Raw genomic sequence first — 24401 nt, 5'->3', positions numbered from 1 at the left:
GTTTTGCAGCATTTTAATAGACCCAGAGTTGCTTTCTGAGAAATGTCTCAGTACTAACAAAGGTTAGAACTAACAAAGGTTGAACTAAGGATTACATGCATGTGGTATGTGCCCTTTCCAGTCCTCTTCCCAGGTCCATGAAGAAATCACCAACCAGTGAGAACACTCTTTCTACAGAACACAAACTCAGCTTCAGGCTATTTCTGAACAAGAGCTTTAGGAAGCAAAAGGAAACAAGTATGTAAGAACATACCTGCCATACTTATACTAGAATGTAAGTTCCTTAAGGGCACAGACTGTGCCTGATTCATTTTTGTTTTCTCAAAAAAAATGTTGATTGGGTGTTAACTAATTTTATAAAGTAGGAATAAGAGTCAGTTTCCTAAATGTTTTTTAAAAGTTGACAAAAGTATTTTCATTTTGACTCCAAAATTAAAAAAAGCTAATAAAGATATTACAATATTTTAAAAATCCAAATTTTATGAGAGTTCTTGTCTGGATGAAAATTAGAATACATTCACATTATCTCAAACGAATGAACATGTGTGACTTTATAAAAACAATACCTCCCTAAACCATGAAATCAGATGGAAAAACTCGACATCTTTATTTCTGCAGTCAGTCTCATTTTTCTTAAAACAGTTCAAACTAGTAAGAATTTTCCAGAAGTTACAGCTTGACTCACCCAACCTTCCAAGGAAAAAACAAAAAAACTTAAACAGACATTGTTTCACTCTCATCATTTCCCACCCTTACTAATAGTTGCAACTTAAATGTATCTTAAAGCACTCCAACCTCTTCATAGAGCCTATTAAATGAGTATCTTGTGGACACCCACACACAGTCATAGAATCCTAAGTGGTGCTCAGACCAGTCACATGTCAGTGCATTCTTAATTGCTAGAGCTAACATGCTCTCAGCATGGTCTTTTAATTACACCCTAATAATTTATTATAGTTTCTCTCTACAATGTAAAGTCTTGGAAATCACCCACTAAAAAGTGCCTGTGTACTCTGGGGCTTTGGCAGGCTAGGACAGAACTTCTGAGAACACTGTGTGTTCCAGAGAAGACAATCAATCTGAGAGGACTTACACAGAAACAGTTCATTCAGGACCTGGCTGCTGGCTTTTATCTGAGATCTGAGGATTTCACAATCACTTGGAGATACCTTAAAGTGTATAGCACACCTTGGATATTACTCTTAATGATTACTTCATTTTGTAAAGAGGTGACTCCACCAACAGCAAAGGAGAGGGCCCAGCCCCAGCCACCAGGAATACAGTTCTCTGCCAGTAAGTGCCTAATGACTCATTTTCCTCAACAGAATTTTCATAAGGCTGGAATTCAGGGAGGGATGTCTGGAGAATGTCTGAAAGGAAGTTCACAAGCCACTGTCCTGCTCTTTGCTGGAGAAAGTGTCCCGTGGTAGCCAGAGAAGTTGACTAAGGCAAACAGCAACATGTTTTGGTAACATTTCCCCATTACCTTTCATGTACAATCCAAGAAAGGTTCCCATGAAGTGTTTTAATCAGGTTGGGAACATTATAAACTTCGAAAAAAGAAAACCATTAGTGGAAAAATTAAGGACACAGTAGATTTAACAACTGTGTTTACGTGGAACCACAAAATCTATCCAAGTGAATTGCATTAAAACAGACAGAACACTCCAAGAAACTGTTGTATGTGTATTTTTTTTAATTCAGTCAACCATTTTACTAATCTGTCAAGATGACCAATTTCTTTGGAATTATGTAGATTTAGCCAAAATGAAATTATACATAAGATATACTTTTCTTTTCAGATGCTTTTTTATTTATTTTTAAATCTTTATAATTACTAGATGTTCTCCTCTCTCAGAAGATATTCTGAGAGGAAAGCAAAAATACCACTCTTGTAAAGCCATTTCCATTCTTCCAAAGGTCTGCTGGTAAATTATTCTTACTGATCTTTCCATCTTTCTAGCCTGTGCATACACACCTAACCCATACTAAATTTCACCAGATGGCATTTTATTTCTTTAAAGTAAAGCAGCCGTGGGTTTAGACAGTTGAATTTTTAAACTTCTGTATTTACTGAAAGTGCATATGGTGCTATATGGACAAAGAAATTGTGCTGAAAGAAAAACATTTCTGTCTGCAATACCTCATAATCTTCCAGAGGAAAAAAAAGTGCAGTTATATGGCACATTTCTCACAAAATCTTATGTGGCTTCAGTGTTCTTCCTCTGTTAAAAAGTAGATATATGTTTAATGTACAGACCTGCAAGTTTCATTATTTTAAATTCATCTTTTAGTGGCAAATAAAAATGTTATGCAAAACCCAATGACTTGCTAAAGTGATCCTTCAGTGAATTCTAGAAGAAAATGCAACATAAACCTGAACTGGTAAAAAAGAAAAAATAAAAACCTCTGTATGTCAACGTAAGCAGATGTTGGTGTAGTTACAAGGATGAGAAGGCTATAAAACTTCCCTTGAGTCACTCACAGTTCATTTGAGGGCCAAGAACGCCCCCAAAATCTGTTTCTAATTTTACAGAAATCTTTTGAAACTTGGCACGGTATTCAAAAGTCCGTGGAAAGAAAAAAACCTTGTCCTGGCTTCAGCTTCCAACTACAAAGACAGACTTGGTCCTTTTCAACGGTTTTCACAGATCCAGTGACCCACGCTCTGAAGACAGAATTAGTTAACTTTCAAAAACATCTGGAAAAATGAAGGTTAGTATAAGCAACCTCAAGTATTCTTAAAAATTAGGGTTGGCTGGATTGAACGTGATCAGAGTTTTCTATTGTTTAGAAGGTGAGGATTTGTACATAAGTATTTACTTCCTCAATGGGTTGGGATTGGAAAATTGTTCTAAATATACTGTAGAAACATTTGTCCTTGCAGAGCTGGAAGAATTCCAGCAATTATAGCCGGATCAGTGGAAAACAATCAAAAGCTTTGTGGGGCGAGAGAAAAAGGATTTAGGTGTAAACAAAATCTTGCCATTTCTACTATTTAGCAGGAACTGTGTGTATGCCTAATTCTCTTTATTTTATGTAGACTTGGGTAAAAATCGTATTTGGAGTTGCCACCTCTGCTGTGCTTGCCTTATTGGTGATGTGCATTGTCTTACGCCCTTCAAGAGGTAAGAACTTTCTCTGATTTGCTCTATCTGCCTAGAATAGCTTGGAAAATGTACTAATGCAAGATCACAAGTGGTTGAACATTTCCTAAGTGCTTATGTTCCAAAGTAAGTCTGTTATTTCTAAGAAGACATATAAGCTCACAGATATGTTGTTGTGCAAGACCAGAAATACTGAGGAATTTAAGGCATGGGTAGGAAGAGATTTACAGTGTTATTTCAGCAATAGAAAAACCTAAGAACTATGCTGCATCACCCCCACAACCCCCAAAAATATGTGCTAAATACAAGCTTTGACAGGCCTTTAGAAACAACATTTTTAACTAACATTGCTTTTCATTATTAGGTTTGTCTCGTGGAAAGTAAAAATGAGTAAGAATGGAAAAGTTAAAACAGAATCTATGGACTTTTTTTATTACTAAATAGTCTTTCCAAAAATTTAGGGAGGAAGTTGAGAATACAGATCTCAGGAATAGCTGTATAGAAAAAGCAAAGTTGTTGTTTTAGATGTAGTAGCACTGTACATCAAATTAGAAAACCAAACATTGTTAAGCAAGCATTTTGATCAGTCATAAATTGGATCCTTTTACAAAAAAGGCTTAGATTGACACTGATCTCACTTTGCTAAAAATTGGAAGGTACTATGGGCTGATATCAGAGCTAGTTTAAATATAAAGTAGGACTATGTTGATAGATAATCCAGTGATATTAGGGAAATACCTTTTTATGAAAATATTTATGAAGAGAAACTCAAGCTTCTGAAATGGAAAAAAAATCCAGTAATAACAGGTCTTATGTCTTTGTGTCTAGGAAAGGGGAAAAATTTGTACTAATATATACTAAAAGTTTATGATAACAAATGTGGGAAATATCTTGGTTAAAAGTTAACTGATAGTAAGTTAAGATCAATAAAATAACTTCAGCTAAAGAATGTATGAGTCCTGAATGATTAGACTGTTGCTATTAAAAAGAACATAGAAAAATGTTTTGGAAAATTAAAAATAATCATGAGATTTTCACAGAATTACAAAATAGAATAGGTTAACCCATAAGATGAAGTCAGCTGATATCTTCAGTGTTAATTTCAGTCTTTGTTTCTGCTCTCTGCCAGCACAAGATTCTTCTTAGGCTGTTGAGAGGTATGTAGTGTGTGTACATATCTTTCATAAATTTTCATGTTAAAATTGTTTTCAGACCCGTCTCTCAACTCAGTGGTCTTGGGGCCACATTTCCCTCATACCAGCAATTGTCAGGTAGTGGATTAGGTCATATAGATCCTTTGAATGTTAATTCATTAAAAATTAGCTCCTGATTTTTAAAGAAACTCAACCTTGAAATTGATACTCTGCACCCTCAGAAATAAATGTTCTTGGAACAAAAGTTTGTTAATTTTATAGGGCACTTGCCTCCATGTCCATAGGGAAGGATGAATTTCACTATGGAATTCAAGCTATAATTTCTAATAAGAAATGCATTATATTTACATATTTACAAATGATGTATAGAGATACACATACACAGATATTTGTGTGATCACATATAATCTCAATCCCTACCCTCTTTCCAAGTTTAGTTATGTATAGCTTACATATAAATATACGTTGTAAACTATATATAGTATAAAAGTCCTATGTAATTTATAATACAATTCTATTTTCAACTAACAGGAAAATTCTAAGAATAAAGTGATTTCTTGATAGGGTGAAATAATCAAATTAAACTCAAGTACTCAGTGAAATTTGAGTACTCATTCAGAAATAGAAAAATCATAAATAAGGTGAGAACTGTTGTTTTTTGGTTCATTATATCATTCTCTTTCTGTTCTAAATTTGCTGAATAACTTCTCAGAATGTCAGCTAAACAGCTTGTGAATGGCACTAGTCATTACCCTACTTTACTGAGCAGGACCCGGGGAAGTCAGTGCCACAGGCAGCCCTGAAGTTAGGCGTGGTGGCCTCCTAATTTTCCTCCTTTCTTCTCACATCTCACTGGTCAATCAATCATCTCCCGTCTGGAGTGCCAGGTCCAGTCCTCACTCTCACATCTGCCCAGTGCCTATGAGAATAGGATCTGAGATGGCAAGGCAGGAAAGGGAAGGAGGAAGGGGTAAAAAGAACAGAGAATTCAAAGCTAAGCGAGCTCCTACTTAGCCTCTTTCTCACATTCTTCAGAAATCCCATTACCTCACATTTGCCTTAGGTGCCCTCATATCCTCAGCCCAGAATTTTATGCACCAGTGTATGAACTGTCTTCTTCTGAGAAACTTAAAGCCACACTCAGGAAACATTCATTCATTCATTTACATATTAGTGTATTAGTTCTACTAACTCCCTGCCCATCATCATGCCAGTTGCTGAGGATATGGAGGTGCAGCAGTCTATCCCTCTGCAAGTTGGGGAGTAAGAATCCAGTGCTTTCTGCACCCAAAGATGCACGGTCAACACCACAGATACCCAAGAAGGATTTCTGTTATTTCACACCAGGTCTAAAGGAAAGAAAAAAGAGAAAGGCTCTTCCATCCCAGGAGAACCAGCTTCAGGATTAAAAGGGTTTAGGAATAATTAAACTGGATTATAAGAACAAATATGAAATGTAGTAGTGAGATGAGAAAATCCATTTAGCTCACTTACAAAATATTAACTATAAGGAAAAACTTTTTTCGAAACTTGTAAAATATTCCCTTTTTAGTTTTGCCAAAGTGTGAAGCACACATGAATTTCTACCCCTTACTCCCAGGTTGTCCTTGCCTTCAGCTTACACCCCTTCAACTGACTCCTTTCCTCTCTCCTACCTCCATTCACTTTTTCTTTTGAGGTTTTTCTTCACAAGCATCACCCCTCTTCCTCTGTGAATATGCAACAAGGCTGAGAGTGGAAACTAAGCTCCTTGACTTCCCCTTATTTTTGTTCATCCCAAAGACAAACATAAAGACCTTCTTGTTTCAAGAGATTTAACAGAGGTTACAAAAGCAAAAAACTAGAAGTGAAAAGTTACAGAGGTTGCAGAATTTTGCAGGTAAATTCTACACAAACTTGATTCATGATTTATATTTTCTGAATACCTGGACCATTCCTCCTTGGCTTATAGAAAGAAATTGTAGGAACTATTTGACCTCGTTTCAGATTCTTTTGAGTATAGAGTTCCCCACATGGTGATGAACAAATACTCAACAAATGTTAGTTATTATTTTTCTAAAATTTCTAACATGTAGTAAATACTTCATAAATGATAGCTAGCATTTTGTGTCTGTGTTTTTCCATTGTTGAGAATATGTACTTCTACACTCAACAATAGCAACTATTCCATTCTGTGTGATGTATTTCAATTTCAAAAATGTCTTAATTCTGAGAGTAGAGAGCCTTTATCCCAGAATATCATCCCTGTTCCTATCCCCAACTTTTTTTTTTAACCAAAAACAACAAATGTTTCAGAAACTTTTGTGTCTGAAGCACTCATACAGAACACTGATGGCTCTAGGGCAAAAGCAAAACAAAAGGAAAGAAGAAAGATATAAGAAGTTGAAGTGTGGAGGAATGGAGAATAAGGCTGAGTGAGAGTAAAAAAGGAAAGGGTGGGTGACTGTGTTGGCTTATGGCTGTAATCCCAGAACGTCAGGAGGCCAAGACGGGAGGATTTCTTGAGCCCAGGAGTTTGAGACCAGGCTGGGCAACATGGCGAAACCCTTTCTCTATTAAAAAAAAAAAAATACAAAAATTAGCTGGGCGTGGTGGCATGCATCTGTCGTCCCAGCTATTTAGGAGGCTGAATATCAGAAAAGTGTTTGGGAAGTTCAGGAAACCAAAAGGAAACTGACAGAGCTATGAGGCCAAAACATTTAAACAAACCAACAAAGAGAATATGTATATACATATGTAATTGTGATTCTACATACATACACACATATATATATAATATGTAGTGATTATTTAGCTGAGTCTTGCCTTTTATAATGCATTGAAGAAAATATGTGAAGGCCACAGATAATTTGTATGGCACAGAGATCAATATTTTTTAAGAAGAAATATCATTTGGAAAGTCTGAATTTTAGTCAGAAATCCGTTGTTGTTGTTATTATTAGTACTACTAATTAGTATTCTATTACTACTGTAACTTCAACAATCACCTTTAGTAAAATAAGATATACGTGAGATAAAATCATCTTCAAAGGAGATATAAATATGTTAGTAGTAAAGTTAAAATATTTTCCCAGGACTAACATTCAGTCTATGAAACAGATTCCCTCAAACATCTTAAGAGTTTTAAGCTTATTTTTTCACTATTCTTATGGAGAAAATATGGGAAAGTCTAAAAGGTTAAGGAAAAGTTTCAGAAAGTTCATGAATATAAAAGAGCTTTTTAGTCAAGATAAAGAAATCAAGTTTGCAGTTTATAGTTCTCTAATTTGCACGTGAATTTTAAAATCACAGATGAATCTTGGCAAACTCCCTTTGAGTTTTGCCAAATTCTAAATAATTTAAAAAGAAAACCAAATCTTTGTATGATTCTCACAATGGAGAGGCGTTTACCTGTCTCAGATTTCCAAAGCAAATTGAGTTACAACTTCGACGAGAACATCCAGTCATAGATATACCTTGAAAACCAGATTCAAAAGTCTGAGCCAGAGGTGTGGAATCAGGACTAAAAGTTTTTAAGAACCACAGACAGTCAAACTGAGCCATAAAATATAGCAGTAATTGACAAATGGGATCTAATTAAACTAAAGAGCTTCTGCACAGCAAAAGAAACTAGCATTAGAGTGAACAGGCAACCTACAGAATGAGAGAAAATTTTTCCAGTCTCTCCACCTGACAAAGGGCTAATATCCAGAATCTACAAAGAACTTAAACAAATTTACAAGAAAAAAAAAATCCCATCAAAAAGTGGGCAAACGACATGAACAGACATTTCTCAAAAAAAGACATTTATGCAACCAACAAACATATGAAAAAAAGCTCATCATCACTGGTAATTAGAGAAATGCAAATCGAAAACCACAATGAGATACCATCTCAGGCCAGTTAGAATGGTGATCATTAAAAAGTTAGGAAACAACAGATGCTGGAGAGGATGTGGAGAAATAGGAATGCTTTTACACTGTTGGTGGGAGTGTAAATTAGTTCAACCATTGTGGAAGACAGTGTGGTGATTCCTCAAGGATCTAGAACCAGAAATACCATTTGACCCAGCCATCCCATTACTGGATATATCCCCAAAGGATTATAAATCATTCTGCTATAAAGACACATGCATATGTATGTTTATTGCAGCACTGTTCACAATAGCAAAAACTTGGAACCAACCCAAATGCCCATCAATGATAGACTGGATAAAGAAAATGTGGCACATATACACCATGGAATACTATGCAGCCATGGGACATGCAGGGATGTGGCTGAAGCTGGAAACCATCATTCTCAGCAAACTAACACAGAAACAGAAAACCGAACACTGCATGTTCTCACTTATAAGTGGGAGTTGAACAATGAGAACACATGGATACAGAGAGGGGAACATCACACACAAGGGCTTGTTGGGGGGTGGGGGTACTAGGGGAGGGATAACATTAGAAGAAATACCTAATGTAGATGATGGGTTGATGGGTGCAGCAAACCACCATGGCACATATAATACCTATGTAACAAACCTGCACATCCTGCAAATGTATCCTAGAATTTAAAGTATAATTTAAAAAATTGCAATAATTAATACAGTAGCATGTAATAAAATGATCTTCTCATAAGACAGTTAGTCAAATACTAACCAGTCTCTTTTTATTTCTCATTGTATAAAGAACCAAGAACTTATTTTTCATTTCCAGCATCCTTTTTAATTGACTAATATGCAGTAAGAACAGAATAACTTACAATATTTATTAATATTTATTCCCATTAATAATAAAAACAGTATTATTTAGTATCAAAATTAAAATTTTAAATACAGGTTATGATTTATATTTGGTGGAAAAACAGATATGTTAGGACCTTTTAAGGAACAGGATATAACAATTGTATGTTAAAAAAGAAAACAGATAACAGGCCAGGCGTGGTGGTATTTGCAGCACTTTGGGAGGCTGAGATGAGGGATCACTTGAGGCCAGGAGTTCAAGACCAGCCTAGCCAACATGGAGAAACTCCCTCCCTACAAAAACACAAAAATTAGCAGTGGTGGCTGACACCTGTAACCTCTGCTACTCAGGAGGCTAAGGCAGAATTGCCTGAACCTGGGAGACAGAGGTTGCAGTGAGCCGAGATTGTGCCATTGCACTCCAGCCTGGGCAACAGAGCAAGACTCTGTCTCCCCGCCCCCCCACCAAAAACAAAACAAAATCAGAGAACAAATGAAATAGGCACATTGAAATAGGCACATAGAAAGATACTAACTACCAATACTTAAGAAGAAACAGAAAACATGAGTGGTGCTATAACACCAAAAAACATTGAATTAGTCATTTTAAACCTTCCCACAAAAAAAAAAAAAAAACCAAAACATAAAAACTTCCTAAGCTCAGATGGCTTCACTGACAAATTCTACCAAACAGAATTATTACAAATTCTTCACAAACGTTTTCAAAAAATGAAAGAAAACATTTCCCAACTCATTCTATAAGGTATTACCCGCATTACTATAATGCCAAAACCAAAGATGTCACAAGAAGAGAAAATTATAAATCGGTATCTCTTATGAATATGGATGCAAAAAATTTCCACAAAATACCAGCATGCCAAATCCAGCAATATATAAAAAGGATTACACACCATGACAAATTGGGATTTAGCCCAAGAATACAAGGTTGGTTTATCATTTGAAAATCAATTAATAAACTTTATTAATAGAAAAAAGGACAAAAACCTCATAGTCATAATAGACACAGATAAAGGATTTGACAAAATGCAGCACCCTTTCATGATAAAAACACTTAACGGATTAGGAGTAGAAGGAATTCCCCAAACTTATAAAAGACACCTACAAAAAAAAAAACCATAGTTAACATCACACTTAATGAAAGCTAATGTCACACTGTGTCCGGAATTGGTGGGTTCTTGGTCTTGCTGGCTTCAGGAGTGAAGCTGCAGACCTTCACAGTGAGTGTTACAGTTCATAAAGGCAGTACGGACCCAAAAAGTGAACACTAGCAAGATTTATTGCAAAGAGCGAAGAATAAAGCTTCCACAGTGTGAAAGGAGACCCCCAGCAGAGTGCCACTGCTGGCTCAGGCAGCCGCTTTCATTCTCTTATCTGGCCCCACCCACATCCTGCTGATTGGTCCATTTTACAGAGAACTGATTGGTCTGTTTTACAGAGAGCTGATTGGTCTGTTTTGATAGGGTGCTGATTGGTGCGTTTACAATCCCTGAGCTAGACACAAAAGTTCTCCACCTCCCCACTAGATTACCTAGATACAGAGTGTCAATGGGTGTACTTACAAACCCTGAGCTAGACACAGGGTGCTGATTGGTGTGTTCACAAACCTTGAGCTAGACACAGAGTGCTGATTGGTGCACTCACAATCCCTTAGCTAGACACTAAGGTTCTCCAAGTCCCCACTAACCTCAGGAGCCCAGCTGGCCTCACCCAGTGGATCTCGCACGGGAGCCGCAGGTGGAGCTGCCCGCCAGTCCTGCGCCATGCGCCGGCACTCCTCAGCCCTTGGGCCATCCATGGGACCGGGCACTGTGGAGCAGAGGGCGGTGCCCGTTGGGGAGGCTCAGGCCACGCAGGAGCCCATGGCGGAGGGGGAGGGGCGGGGGCGGAGGGGCGGAGGGGGTGATGGGGGACTGGGGGCGTGGGGGGAGCGGGAGAGACTCAGGCATGGCCAGCTGCAGGTCCCGAGCCCTGCCCCGCAGGGAGGCAGCTAAAGCCTGGCAAGAAACTGAGGGCAGCGCCGGTGGGCCAGCACTGCTGGGGGACCAGGTGCACCCTCCGCAGCTGCTGGCCTGGGTGCTAAGTCCCTCACTGCCTGGGCCGCTGGGAGTGTGGGGCCCACAAAGCCCACGCCCACCCGGAACTCTAGCTGGCCGGCAAGCGCGAGGTGCAGCCCGGGTTCCCCTCCCTGCCTCTCCCTCCACACCTCCCCGCAAACCAAGGGAGCCGGCTCCAGCCTCGGCCAGCCCAGAGAAAGGCTCCTACGGTGCAGCGGCGGGCTGAAGGGCTCCTGAAGTGCGGCCAGAATGGGTGCCGAGGCCGAGGAGGCACCCAGAGCGAGTGAGGGGTGCGAGGGCTGCCAGCACGCTGTCACCTCTCAACACTGTTTTCCTGCTAAGATCAATAAGAGGACTTGATGTCCTCTCTCATCGCTTCTGTTCAACATTTTATCAGTGGTTCTAGCCAAGGCAATTAGGCAAGAAAAAAATATATAAAGTATCCAGATTTGAAAGGAAGAAGTAAAACTCTTTCTACTGACAGATAACACAATCTTGTTTGTAGAAATCCTAAGGAATTCACTAAAAAACTATTAGAAGTAACAATACAGTTCAGTAGGGTTGCAGGATATGAGATCCATGTATAAAGATCAATAGTATTTCTATACACTCTCAATGAGCAATCCAAAAAGATCTAAGTAAGTGGAAAGACATCCCATGTTTATGGATCATAAAACAATATTTTTAAGATGGCAATACTGCCTAAATTTATCAACAGATTAAATGTAATCTCTATCCAAATCCTGGATAGCTTTCTTTTTTTGCAGAAAGTGACGAGCTGATCCTAAAATTCATACAAAAATGCCAGGGACCCAAAATAGCTAAAACAATATTGAAAAAGAATAATAAACTTAGAGGAATCACACTTCCTTATTTTAAAACTTACTACAAAGCTCCGTAATCAAGACAGTGTGTTACTGGCATAAGGATAGATATATAGATCAATGGAATATAATTGAGTGTCCAGAAATAAAGCCTTTTACTTAGTTAATTGATTTTTGATGAGGATGCCAAGACAATTCAATGGGAAAAGTCTTTTCAACAAATGATGGTGAAACAATTGGATATCTATGTGCAAAAAAAGATGTTGGACCCAATTCCTCACACCACACACAAAAATTAACTCAAAATGGATCAAAGACTTAAATGTAAGAGCTAAAAACTATAAAACTCTTAAAACATACAGATACATTTTTATGTTTTTGAGTTAGGCAAATTTTCCAAGATATGACCAAAAATGCAAGAAACAAAAGAAAACATACATAAATTGGACTTCATCAAAATTTAACATTTTAGGGTGGCCAAGAATACCATTTAAAGAGTGAAAAGACTACCTAGAAAATGAGAAAAAATATTTGCAAATATATATCCAATAAAGGCCATGCATCTAGAATATACAAAGAATTCTGGCAGCTCAATAATAAAAAGATAAATAACTCCATTAAAAAATGGACAAAGGACAGACATTTTGCTAAGGAAGATATACAAATGACTAATAAGCACATGAATGATGCTCAATGCTATCAGTCACTGCAAAATGCAAAACAAAACCACAACAAAATGCCAGGAATGAAATTGCAGAGGAGCAATTAGGCATCCGTTAAAGCCTAAAGATTGTGAAATGGCTTGTCCCTGGGGGTGCAGTAGAAATAGAGACAAGCAGTAGACAGGGTTGGCAGGCCTGGGTGTTGGTTAAGGAAGAGGAAGGTCAAGGATCACACCAAAATATTTGTATTGAGAAACTACATGAATGGTAGGTAGTGCCATTTACTTGGAGAAATTTGGAAGAGGAGCACAGAATTTTTTTCTTAGCATTAAACATATTGATTTTGAAGTGCTTGTGAGATATGTAAGTGGGGATTTTAAAGAGGAAGTTTAATGTACGTGTCTGGAGTTCAAAAGACAATCCAGTGAAAGTCAGGTGTGGTAGTGGGGTCAGGGGGTGGGTCAGCCCAGGGATATGTAGTAGAAACCTTGGGAGAATGAAATGACCTAGGAAAGTTGCTCTTCCTCCAGCCCCATGTAGAAGCAGTAACAGCCGTGCCAAAATGTCAAGTAGAGATTAGAGGAAAATGAGCTGGCAAAGGAGACTGATGTCTTCAAAAATAAACAAGGCTTGCTTTCATCTTCAGAGTCACCAGAGGGTCATTTGCCATTCATGTTCTTACACATTAGGTTGATTATATCTTATGATCTTTGAAAGCCTTAGTTACCCAGAAAAATAAATGAACCCTAATTAAAATAATATAGCAATAAAATAACACACAAATGGGCTATTTTTAAAAGCCCGGCAAATCCTTTGAATAACTTATGTTACTCAGTATTGTTCATAGAGAAAACCATGGAAAATTGCTGTTAGAGCTGAGACATTCTTCAAGTAGGCAGTAATAATAGTAGCAGTAAGTAGTTTTATAATAGCTAGCAACCTATTTGCTTTGAAAAAGCTCAAATTGCCTCACTTTCTCTTAACCTAGGTTTTGAGGTGTAATTATTCTACCCCTTTGTGTGTTGCTTGGTTCTTGCCTATTTTTGTGTTTGTTGTATGTTGTTGTTTTATTATGTGTACACTTATACTTTAATTATGGTATAGTGGCAAAGTATCTAAAACCAGATGCAGCTGAATTTAAACCCCAGCTTTTCTATGTATTAGGCAAGTTAGCTCACCTTGCTAATTTTCATTTCCTAATCTGTAAAATGGTGTCCACAAAAGTATTAACCTCAGATGGCTGCTGTGAGGATTTAACAGGACTATACATGTAGAGTACTTAGTTCTATTACTCATCTAAAGCCACCTCATGTACTTTTTTTTTCAAAGTTGTCAGTCTTGTTCCAATTTGATCATATTAGCTTGAAAATAGTATATTTCCCATCCTAATACTTCCTGTCCTTGCCCTTGTGGTGCTCACTCCAGAAACAAACAAAACCCGGTGTGATAATTGGAGATGATACCTCCCCACAGGTAGCACCTCTGCAGAGCCAGCAGGAAGATGGGTGTGTTTTCCCTGAGAGCCCTAGTCCCTTTCCTTGGTATGACCTCATATGCATCAATTACAAATCAAGTGCAAAAGTGAGAACAAAAGGACCTGCCAGCCATTTGTATGCCACTTAATTTTCTCATTTGGTTTATGCTGAAGGTTAGAACTAACATCCAATGTCTCTGCTCTAACACCCATTCCTAATTTTTCAGTACTAGACAATCAAATGGCAGAAACAGACACAGAAGCCTAATTGAAGCACAACGTTTTAAGAAAGAATTAAGAGAATAGTAAATCATTACTTGCTTGTGAATCATTTCTGTGAATTGTAATTTCTTGGATTCATAATTGAAATAATTTTCAGCTTTGCTTTAATAAGTTGAAAATGCAAATAATTAAAGCATAGTTAATTAGAGTGTTTAAGCAATGTATGAGTAACTGTACTAAAGATGGGCCAAAACAAAGTTAAGGGCACTGGCAAAAATTAAGAGTTAATCAAGTAAGTGTTAACATATGCAGAGGAGAGATATGCTTTCAGAATTCATGTTTACTTCTGTTCAACCATTAGAATTTAAAAATTATAGATGTCAAAGCTAATCTTCCAAAATCATCAAGTAATTACATTTAATATTAAAACATTATTTGGAAGGGGACATGAAAATTCATTTGTTGATCCAATAATTATTAATGGAATATTTTCTGGGTGACTAGAACATTTAGTGTATTTGGTGCTGTGGAGATATATTTTATACTGATTTACACACAGACACACACATACACACATTCCAAACACTAGAAAATAATGACCCCAATGCTTTTTCCATAATCTTACTTAAGTCTAATCTGGGGCAGAATCAGTCCCCTTGCCTTTTGTCCACTTTTCCAGGTCTGGGAAAGGGAATATACTTAAAGAAGAGTGCATTTGAAGGCAATGAGCAAGGTCATTGAACAGGGGGACAAACATTAAAGGAGGCCATTTACATTCCTTGGAAGCCATGGTCAACACTCAGTTATGTGGAATCTCTTCTCCATGACATATGGATTGCTCTGCAGGCCAGCCTCACCCACCTACCATGAGTTTATAGTCAAGGAATGATTCCTATAGGCACAGGAGTGCATTGAGCAAAATAGATTCAGTGAAATCATTAAATTGAGATTCTGAACCTTTGCAGAAGAATCATCAAGGAGACTGGGTAAAAACTAAAACTACCAGGACCCCACCCCCAGAGATTTGGATTCAGTAGGTTTGAGATAAGGACTAGGAATCTGTTTTTTATATAAGCACACTCCAAGGGGCTCCAAGGACCAAATTTTTATAAATATTTAAATGAAGGCGAAAGAGTCTACATATGAAATTTACAACATGTAATAGAGGGTAGAAAGTAAGGGAAGATATATTCTCGGGGGAATTTTTCAAAACAAGCAAACACAAAATCTGTCAAGTTGGTTTTTTTTTTAATTCAGCAAATATTTATTGAGCTCCCATGCTATGTCAAGGACTGTCCTAGCAGCTGAACGTACAATAGTGAGAAAAATCAATCACTGCTTCTACTTTTATGGGTGGAGACCTATGTCTTATACAATTCTTTGCCACATAAATATAGGGATGAGAAAAAATTCATGTTCAATAAATTTAGATAAATGTTGAGAAAACAAAAACCCATATGTACAAAGAATCAAAGCTTGGATTGAAAATTCTAAGTAATCTTTATGTTTTATTCTTATTCTAATATGTGACTTAATGCACCATCTCAAAGGAGACACATTACTTCACTGTGTTTATGAACACGTGGTCATGTTTAGCAGGAAGAGAAGAATGCTTAATTTGATTTCTCTGAGTGTATTGGGGATGAACTTAATGTACCCAGCCTGACATCAACATAATTACACTTTCTAAGCCCTGGATACATGACATATGATATGGTTTCAAAGCTAATGTGAGGTTAGGAGTAATCATCCCAGCCCAATCCGTGCCTGAAATCCATTCCCACATACATGTAGCTGGCTCATCTGGATATGTTATTCATACATCCATTCATCACTTCTTGGGTGATGGTGAGGATTATTCTCATTATGGCAGTTAGTAGTACAATTAGTAAATGCTTAAAATTGCTTTACAGATTTTTTGAGTCATATGCTACATTCTCTATATCGATTGTTGGCATTTATAGCTACTATGCACTCATATAAAATTAATTGCTAACTATGAAGTAATATGAAATATAGTATCAAGTCCAACCTTCCTGAATAAACTAAATTAGAGTTTTAAAGGAATAAATAATTAATTCTTAGAATCTTTTTGAGAAATCTGATAAGATCAAAATGCTTTCTAATGACACGAAAAGGAAAATGAGTAGGTATTTAAAAAGTAATTTGAAACTGTTGTTTTTTATGTTTTATTTATTCATTGTACAATATTAGTACAAATTGCACTTATGATTTTAATTGTAACAGTTCAGTTATGGAGCTAGGCAATAGACAAAATGTTCAAGTATAACTGATGAACTTCATTAAACTAGAATAAAAGTAAAGCTCAATTGTATATACTAATAGCCTTGTCTGGAACTGTGTTTCTCAAACTGTGGTTTTAGTAGATATTCAGAAGCAAAAATTCCCAGTGGACAAATCTGCTTGGGAAACATTGATCTAAAACATTTATTTTAAAAATACTGATGAGTTACGATAATGCTAAAAGGTAACATGTATTGACTGCTACCATGTGCCACACATAGAGCTAGATGTTTTAGTTGAATTATCTCACTTGATTTAGACTTCTATGAAAATGAAGATTAATTATAGCTATACATGTCTTAATTAAGCATAACACAAGTAAGGAAAATTATATGCAAAGATGTTTAAATAGGAAAAACTATGTCACCAGCCATAACTGAAGCATTATTTATACTTTTTAAAAAATAACTAAGGTTATATTCATTTATTGAATTAATATCAAAAACATTCTTTAAAAAAATTGTTATCTTGGTATTTACAGTAAATGGACTTTATACATTTTTAAATTTTCCATCTAGATATTCAGGATTGTGTAGGCACAAACTAAATGTGTCTCAAGTGGAAAATAAGTTCCACTATAAACAGTGTTATAATTTTCCCTTTATTATATTAGAAACGGATTGCAACTTGCTCTTAGGAAATTTAAATAAAATTGAATTAAATACAATACTTGGCAATTATTTTAATGCTATTGTAGTAAATGGTCTTTTATTCACTGAATGAGAATTACAAAATCAATGGTATGAATTCTACATAATACCATTTCATTAAACAGAAGATATTTCATTACAAATAACTGTATAGTGTACACAACCTTGTTTAGGATGCACAGATAACACAGAAAGATAATTATTTAAAAAATAGAATAACAATTCTATTAAGTATTCAGTGTCTAGTTGCAAAAGGGCTCACCAGCCACTATTCTTACAGCCATGGAATAAGTTGCTGCAAATTAAGGAAAGAAATAAACTCATGGTCCTAATCAAATGTGTGGAGCATACATGCATCAATGTAAATCAGTTAAAACAACAGAAGATGTTATTATTCCACTTTATTATTTTGCTCTTACTACATACATAGCAGAACTTAATGTAACTATAAGGTTAATAGAGAAGGTTGAGTTTCAGATTTCAAAATCTAGCATGGTATAGCTGGAAGAGATGCCAACACCTTCTAGTCCAGTACCTCATAATATGAGTGAGCAAGTCTAGGCACCAGAGATCTACTTACCAAAAACCACGCAGGGAATTCAGAAAAGGCACACATCTCATCCAGCCAGCCACCCAACCAGCCATCCAGCCATCCAGCCAGCCTTCATTTCATGCATTCATTTGTTCAACAACTATTTATTAGATGCCTGTATGTGCTAGACACTTGGGATGTGCTATGAGAAAAACAAGACATGATTCCTGGCCTTATGGTAACTGTTTTGATTATACAGAGAGAGGTGGGAAAACAGTAATCAAATAATCACTCAAATATACACACGATTACAAACCAAGACAAGTGTTCTAAAAGCAAGGAACATGCTCTACGGAAATGTATAAAAGGAAACCTGATCTAAACCAGGGGGTCAGAAAGGGCTTCTCAGAGGAAGTATATAGCTTTTGGATTGAGCATTAAAGGAGAGAGACTAGAAAAGGCTGTAGACACCCTACAGAAAGAGTATTTGAGGAAAAGAAAGACTGGCTTGTTAGTGGCTAGAAAGTAATGAGAGAGGAGCAAGAAGAGCTGGCAGGGTAGACTGCCCCACACCAGCCGGTGTCTGTAGTCCAACCAGATCATCATTTGTGGTCTTTACTGGAAGAGTCATGGAGGGCTACGAGTTTTATAGCAGGATAAAGTTAAACAGCTCCCATCTTTGACAGTTTTGTTCTCACCTGGGCAAATACCAGATTCATAAATGGCATTCAAGGTATAGGATCTTCCTGTAAGTTTTAGTGGCCTGTGGAAGGGGTAAGGTGGGAGAGATGGAGAATGGCAATATTGATAAAAAAGGGCATTGGGCTTTGGTTGCCCTATTATCTGCCTGGTGTATCTGACTGCTTCAGGGCTCTGTAATGAATGTTTGTTCTGAGAATAAGATCATGTTTGAAAAACACAATGGTTTTGAAGTATTCAAATATAGATTGAATTTGTTTGTGGTTTGTGAGCTGCATTAGATTAGTTTTTCTACAGAAAACCCTCTACTCTTGGAATTTCTAAGATATTTTGTATAGATCAAGGGGTTTTCTTTTCTTTTGGTCTACTTTCTTTATATAAAAATCCATAGTCAGTGTGAGAAAATTACCTACATTCATAATGTCTTTCTTGAGATTTGTGAAGGTAAGGGTTCTGGCCAATCTCATTTGACCAACTGGGATGCTAAAATACATCATTGATAAATCAGTTGAAATCTGAACCAAACCTATGTGAGGAAATACAGTGAACTGCATAAGAGACTGGGATTTTAGCCAAACCTACATGGTCTGTAATCCCAGCTCTGCAAGGACTAGAGTTGTTGGAACCTCATCTTCTGGAAAACCTTGACAACTCTTCACTGCCTGAAGAATCATGCCCCAGCTGCTCTGCATGGCCTTCCTCTGTAATCTTTATCTTCCTCTACAGTTTCCAGCCAGTTTTCCCCTTCCAGGCAGTGAAACTACCTCCCTAATTCTTAATTACCGTATCTACAAAAAAGGAGATACTACTATTAATAATAATAGTTATGAGGACAGGAGTTCAACAACCACTTAGCAAACAGCAGATCTTATTACTATATAAGAAAGAACAGATGAAGGCCAGGCTTAGAATTTATTTGAGTTGTTAACCTTCTTTTTAATAAGGATGTGTTTGCTCTTCCCCCAAAGTTCATAACTCTGAAGAAAATACAATGAGAGCACTCACACTGAAGGATATTTTAAATGGAACATTTTCTTATAAAACATTTTTTCCAAACTGGATTTCAGGTAAGTGCATTATTTATCTTTAGGGGTTTTTAATGTATTTTGTTTGGTTTTTATTTTAGTGCCAATGCATCTCTATAGTAACTGAAGCCGTATCAGTTGAAATGTACAAAAAGAACAATTATCTGAATGATTCAAGTGCTCAAAAAAGCGCTTTTGACAAAACCATTCATACTGGATTTGCCCCATAGTAATGAGGCCAATAGGGTTTTAAATAGAGAAGGAAAAGTTGAAAATGCATTGTTGAAATAATTTGAACTTCTGTAATCACTTTTGAGAATGGTAGATATATTCCTATTTAGGAGAAGTCACAAAAATTTTACCAAAAGAGAAATTCCATTATTAATCTGGATAATCTGGAAAACAGACAAATCTCAATCTGACAATGAACCCTTTAAGGGTCATGAAATTGGTATTTTCATACAGCTTTTCAAAATAGGATGTTATAAAGCAAATCTAATCTAATAAATAGTGAGATCAACTAAATAGTCTACGACATTTTAGTTGAGTATCTTAAGTGTCACTGAACAAAATGGAATATTTTAATTTTTTCTCTTTAGAAAATAAAATTAATACAAAGTGAGTTTTAAGTTGAACCAAACACAACTTAAATGTAATTTATGTTTATTACTGCAAAAGAAATATACACTTCAAACTAGTTTATCCCCTTTGTAACCCAGAGAAAACAAAATTGTGTTCCTAAGCACCCTGAATCGGCTAAAATAGGGCTGCTGTTTGCAAATGTGGCATCTTTGTGTGAAGTAGAACGAAGCATTCTACCTTCTTCCTCTACCACCAATTTACTGTTTTACATATCACAAAGCAATATGTACTGGACGGAGAGGAAAAACAAAGCAGGTCTGTGAAATAGAGAGGTTTCTTTTGTTAGGAATGTATTTTATGTTAAGAGAGATCATTTACATTTTGTTTTCTTTCTTGTTTAAAGGACAAGAATATCTTCATCAATCTGCAGATAACAATATAGTACTTTATAATATTGAAACAGGACAATCATATACCATTTTGAGTAATAGAACCATGGTATGTATCCAATGTCATCTTCCCCCTCAGAAACCTTTGCCCACTCTTCATCGACCGAGAAACAGAGTTCAAAGTCTTAGCACCTGATCTGGACACAACTTGCCTTCCCAGCTCCATACTCCACTAGAGTCTTCCCGTTCTGTCTGCTAGTCCCATTAGACTACTGTCTTTGCCTTCTTCTAAATCACCTAGCATCTTTCCTCCTCTTTGAATATAGTATAGCATAAGATAGGAGTTAAGAACTCAGTCCTTAGTGTCAGCCAATTGAGGTTCAAATCCTGGCTCAGTCCCTTACTGGTCATGAAAGATTAGGTAAGGGGTTTCACTACACCAATCTTACTATGCCTCGGTGTTTTCCTTGGTAAAGTAGGAATAATAATGCCTCTTTTGGTTAATAAAAGAATTAAATGAAGTAACATTTGCAAGTGCTTAGGGCAGTGCCTAACATAGAATAAGTGCTTAATAAGTGGTAGCTATAAAGTATGGGCACTTAACTGTTCTGTCCCCCGGGGCTCCCAGTCCTCCAACTTTCTCCACCCTGAAAAACCTACTAATCTTTTAAAACCAAGTTTAGATAATACTCTCTTTCTCTTTGCAATCAATAATCCTTTCATTTGAATTCAATCATTTCTTTCTTAATAATTTTGCAATGCTATATTGAATCTCTTTTATAGAACATCCTAATTTGTAGTATGTTACTCCTTAAAACGTTTATAAGTTTCTTGAAATCACAAAGTATATATTATCTCTTGCATCCTTCTCCCATAGTATCTAGTAAATTTCTTTGAATTATAGTTAAGTTCCACAAAATATTTTTTTCAATGGCATTGAAAGTCTATGCATGTAGGAGTATGTTGATAATATAATATTCTTTTAAAACTACAAATTTACATGGTTCTTTGTTATCTTTTCTGTATTCTAATCAACCTCTTCATAATTTCAGAAAAGTGTGAATGCTTCAAATTACGGCTTATCACCTGATCGGCAATTTGTATATCTAGAAAGTGATTATTCAAAGGTATCAACTATTTAATTTGGTTATATCCAATTGTATCTCTTACTAATCCACAAGGTGGTTTAAAAAAGTGAGAGAAAGCAAGAGTCTGTCTTTATCTCTAAATATTCAGGCCCTCGTCACCAATAATCTTCAGCATGATATGTTTCAATCTTATGGAGCTTGTTTGTTTTAAGCGTGAAAGCGCTTTAAGGAACAGAGTCCAAAATAATACTTGCATCATTCATCAACAACAGCACAAACATACTTAACAAGAAAACGAAGAGCTTTGTTTAAGAAGAATTATAAGCTAAATATTCCTATTCATTTTTTTAATTATTATTTTTAAAACTATACTCAAAGAAAGGCAAGCATTTTGCATCAAAAATACATGTTGAATGAAATTCTCTTTACCCAATTTTAAAGGGTATAATTAGAATGAATTATCCAGATGCAGGGTAATCCTTATAGGCTGTGGAAATCATTGTGGTTTTACTTCAATACAGGTAAAACATGAAGGGAAAATTTCTGGGATAGAGTATGCAAAGATAAGCTTTTTATGTTAGGAAATTTCTTTGGGTATGCTTTTTATGGAGTGAGGGTTGAATCACTGCTGAGATTAGTTCTGGAACTTGCACAAACGGCACAAAAGTCCACAGTAAGACTCTTTAAATGAAGACTCATTTGGAATTGAAACATATTCTTCCTAGTGCCTTGTGAAAGTAGTCCTTTTATAATTCTGAACTTTGAATTGGATGCTATATGATTATACATTATTGATATAAGCTTTTTAACAACTGCAATTTGTTTTTTGTCTTTCTTCTTTCTGACAGCTTTGGAGATACTCTTACACAGCAACATATTACATCTATGACCTTAGCAATGGGTAAATCACCTCTGTTTATTAATACTACTTAAATCTAATATCTAGAATGTTTTCATTCCAAACTATGATTTGGGGTTAAGAAGACTTTATCTTCTTAATGATCTTTGTTTCTTACTTTTTAGTAATACAGTATATATGTACCCATAAAGCTTACAAAATTCAAGAAAATACTTATATGGGATACCCACCTCTTTATTTGACTAATATTTTGTATTTTTATTCACAATATAGTTTTGGATTTTCTGTTTTTGAAGATCAGATTAAACATGTGCTATTTATGGAAAAAACATATATAGGAAAGCACAAAAACATTCTTGGAAATGAGACACTATTTTTAGGAGAGTGGCTATTTCACTGATGGGAGGAGGAAGGGCGGGAGAGAGATGCAGCATTAGTTGCGTGTGAACACGTACCCCATTAACTGTTTTAAAATTAATTATTATAAAAATGACAAAATGTTAAAATTATTTTTAAAATAGAAAAATATTTGACATGTAAAATACTAAATGTTCTTTTGAATTTACTCGGTAGATAAATTGTCAGACAAGTACCATTTTCCATATATATATATATATATATATATATATATATATATAAACTGTTTGAAACATTTACCATTTAAAAGAAAAAATTAAATGAATGTGCAGATAGGCGAAGTATTGACGAAGAGAATTTCTGGCAGCAAGAAGAATATGTAAAGGCCTAAAATGGGGAGGGAGAGCATTGTGCGTTTGGGAAATGCAAAGTAGGTCAATTTGTTTGAAATTGAGGGAGGGGCCTGCTGACTAGTAGGAGGTGGTGTAAGGTTGGGGAACAGCCAAGGCCAGGAAGCATAGGCCAAATAATAATGAGGAAATAATTAAAATGAGTTTAGATCTTTCTTTCTGATGGCAATAAGGATTCATTCAAAGGTTTTAAATGGAAAATGACATGATCAGATTAGCACTTTAGAAAAATCACCCTGGCTAAGTGTGGACAATGAATTGCCTTAGCTACTCATCTTAATTTGATATCTTGTTTGCTGTTATATAAAAGGGGAAATAATTATATGGCTTGAAGAGGTATTGAAAAAAAATCTTCTGGTCTATTTCCCCTTTTGTCTAGCAAGAGCACAAAAATTTTTTTAAAAATTATCTACTTCTTTCAAATGTTCAGAAAAGAATTACTCTGATAAACTGTCAAATTAAGAAACAGGAACTGCTTTTTAAAGTAGAATCTAAAATCCATCTAATGCATTCTGAGTCCTTCTTGTCTCCGAATCCATATCATCACCAAATTTAAGAAATATTTATTGAGCCCCTTCTACGTGAAACACATATAACAATGAGATGCAAATGAGCTTGGGGCACCAGCTCTACTCTTAAGAAACGTTCGATTAGTGAGTGGGGAATCTTAGTCTTTCAGTCCAGTTTCTCAAAGCTCTCATCATGTCTTTGTTTTTCTTTTAATCATTTTGAAATTCTTTTGTGAGGCTCGCCAATTTGAACAGCATTCAAAAAGATGATAATCCTAATATTTTAATCATGGGTTATATAAACTTTATGGCCTAAAATCGCATTAAACATTTAGATTCTCTGCAGTGAATTTAATCAAACCACTGGTTTTGTTTGTTTCTTTGTTTTCTGCACAACTATCTAGTATTTCAGATTTTTTGGTGGGGGGGTGGTCAGGTAAATACAGCATAATTTAGGAAGTGAAGGATGGATGGCAAACTTGTTTGAGATTCTAGGCATCGCTGAATACCACCAATTTCAAGTCTTTTATATGCCTTTGAAGACTCTATAAAAATCTAGCATAGAGAAAACAAGACTACTGTTTTCAAGCTAGGTAGGCAAAACTGAGGAGATGAACGCCTTTGTAAAGCATCCTCCCTCGCCTTTTCTCATACCTTTAGTGACTCAGAAACCAGAAAATGGCAGCTGTGATGGCTTGAGACATGCGCTGAGATTTTTAGCTTAGTGCTGCTTGTGTGATTGCATAGATAATTCCACTGTATGTAGAAAAC

General features: G+C 36.1%; 1 protein-coding gene across 7 annotated transcripts in view; it reads left to right on the top strand.

Moving 5' to 3' along the window:
* Positions 1-44: 44 nt before the first annotated feature.
* Positions 45-24401, top strand: part of FAP (fibroblast activation protein alpha) — a 75311-nt gene continuing 50954 nt past the window's right edge. For 2 of the 7 annotated variants that reach the window (XM_063694937.1, XM_063694933.1), the window contains exons 1-7: positions 1001-1293; positions 2537-2715; positions 3044-3128; positions 19380-19478; positions 20422-20516; positions 21460-21534; positions 22344-22396. In XM_063694937.1, the coding sequence (XP_063551007.1) occupies positions 2710-2715; positions 3044-3128; positions 19380-19478; positions 20422-20516; positions 21460-21534; positions 22344-22396 (413 nt within the window). In that variant the 5' untranslated portion in view covers positions 1001-1293; positions 2537-2709. Of the gene's footprint in view, positions 275-883; positions 1294-2207; positions 2716-3043; positions 3129-19379; positions 19479-20421; positions 20517-21459; positions 21535-22343; positions 22397-24401 lie in introns of those variants that run through there. The other 5 variants (XM_055379102.2, XM_063694934.1, XM_063694936.1 and 2 more) reach the window with 4 other exon arrangements.

The sequence above is a fragment of the Gorilla gorilla genome, chromosome 11 (assembly GCF_029281585.2).
Source record: "Gorilla gorilla gorilla isolate KB3781 chromosome 11, NHGRI_mGorGor1-v2.1_pri, whole genome shotgun sequence".
Taxonomy (NCBI): domain Eukaryota; kingdom Metazoa; phylum Chordata; class Mammalia; order Primates; family Hominidae; genus Gorilla; species Gorilla gorilla.
The sequence above is the reverse complement of the archived record's forward strand: the minus strand, read 5'-3'. Positions and strand labels throughout refer to the sequence as shown.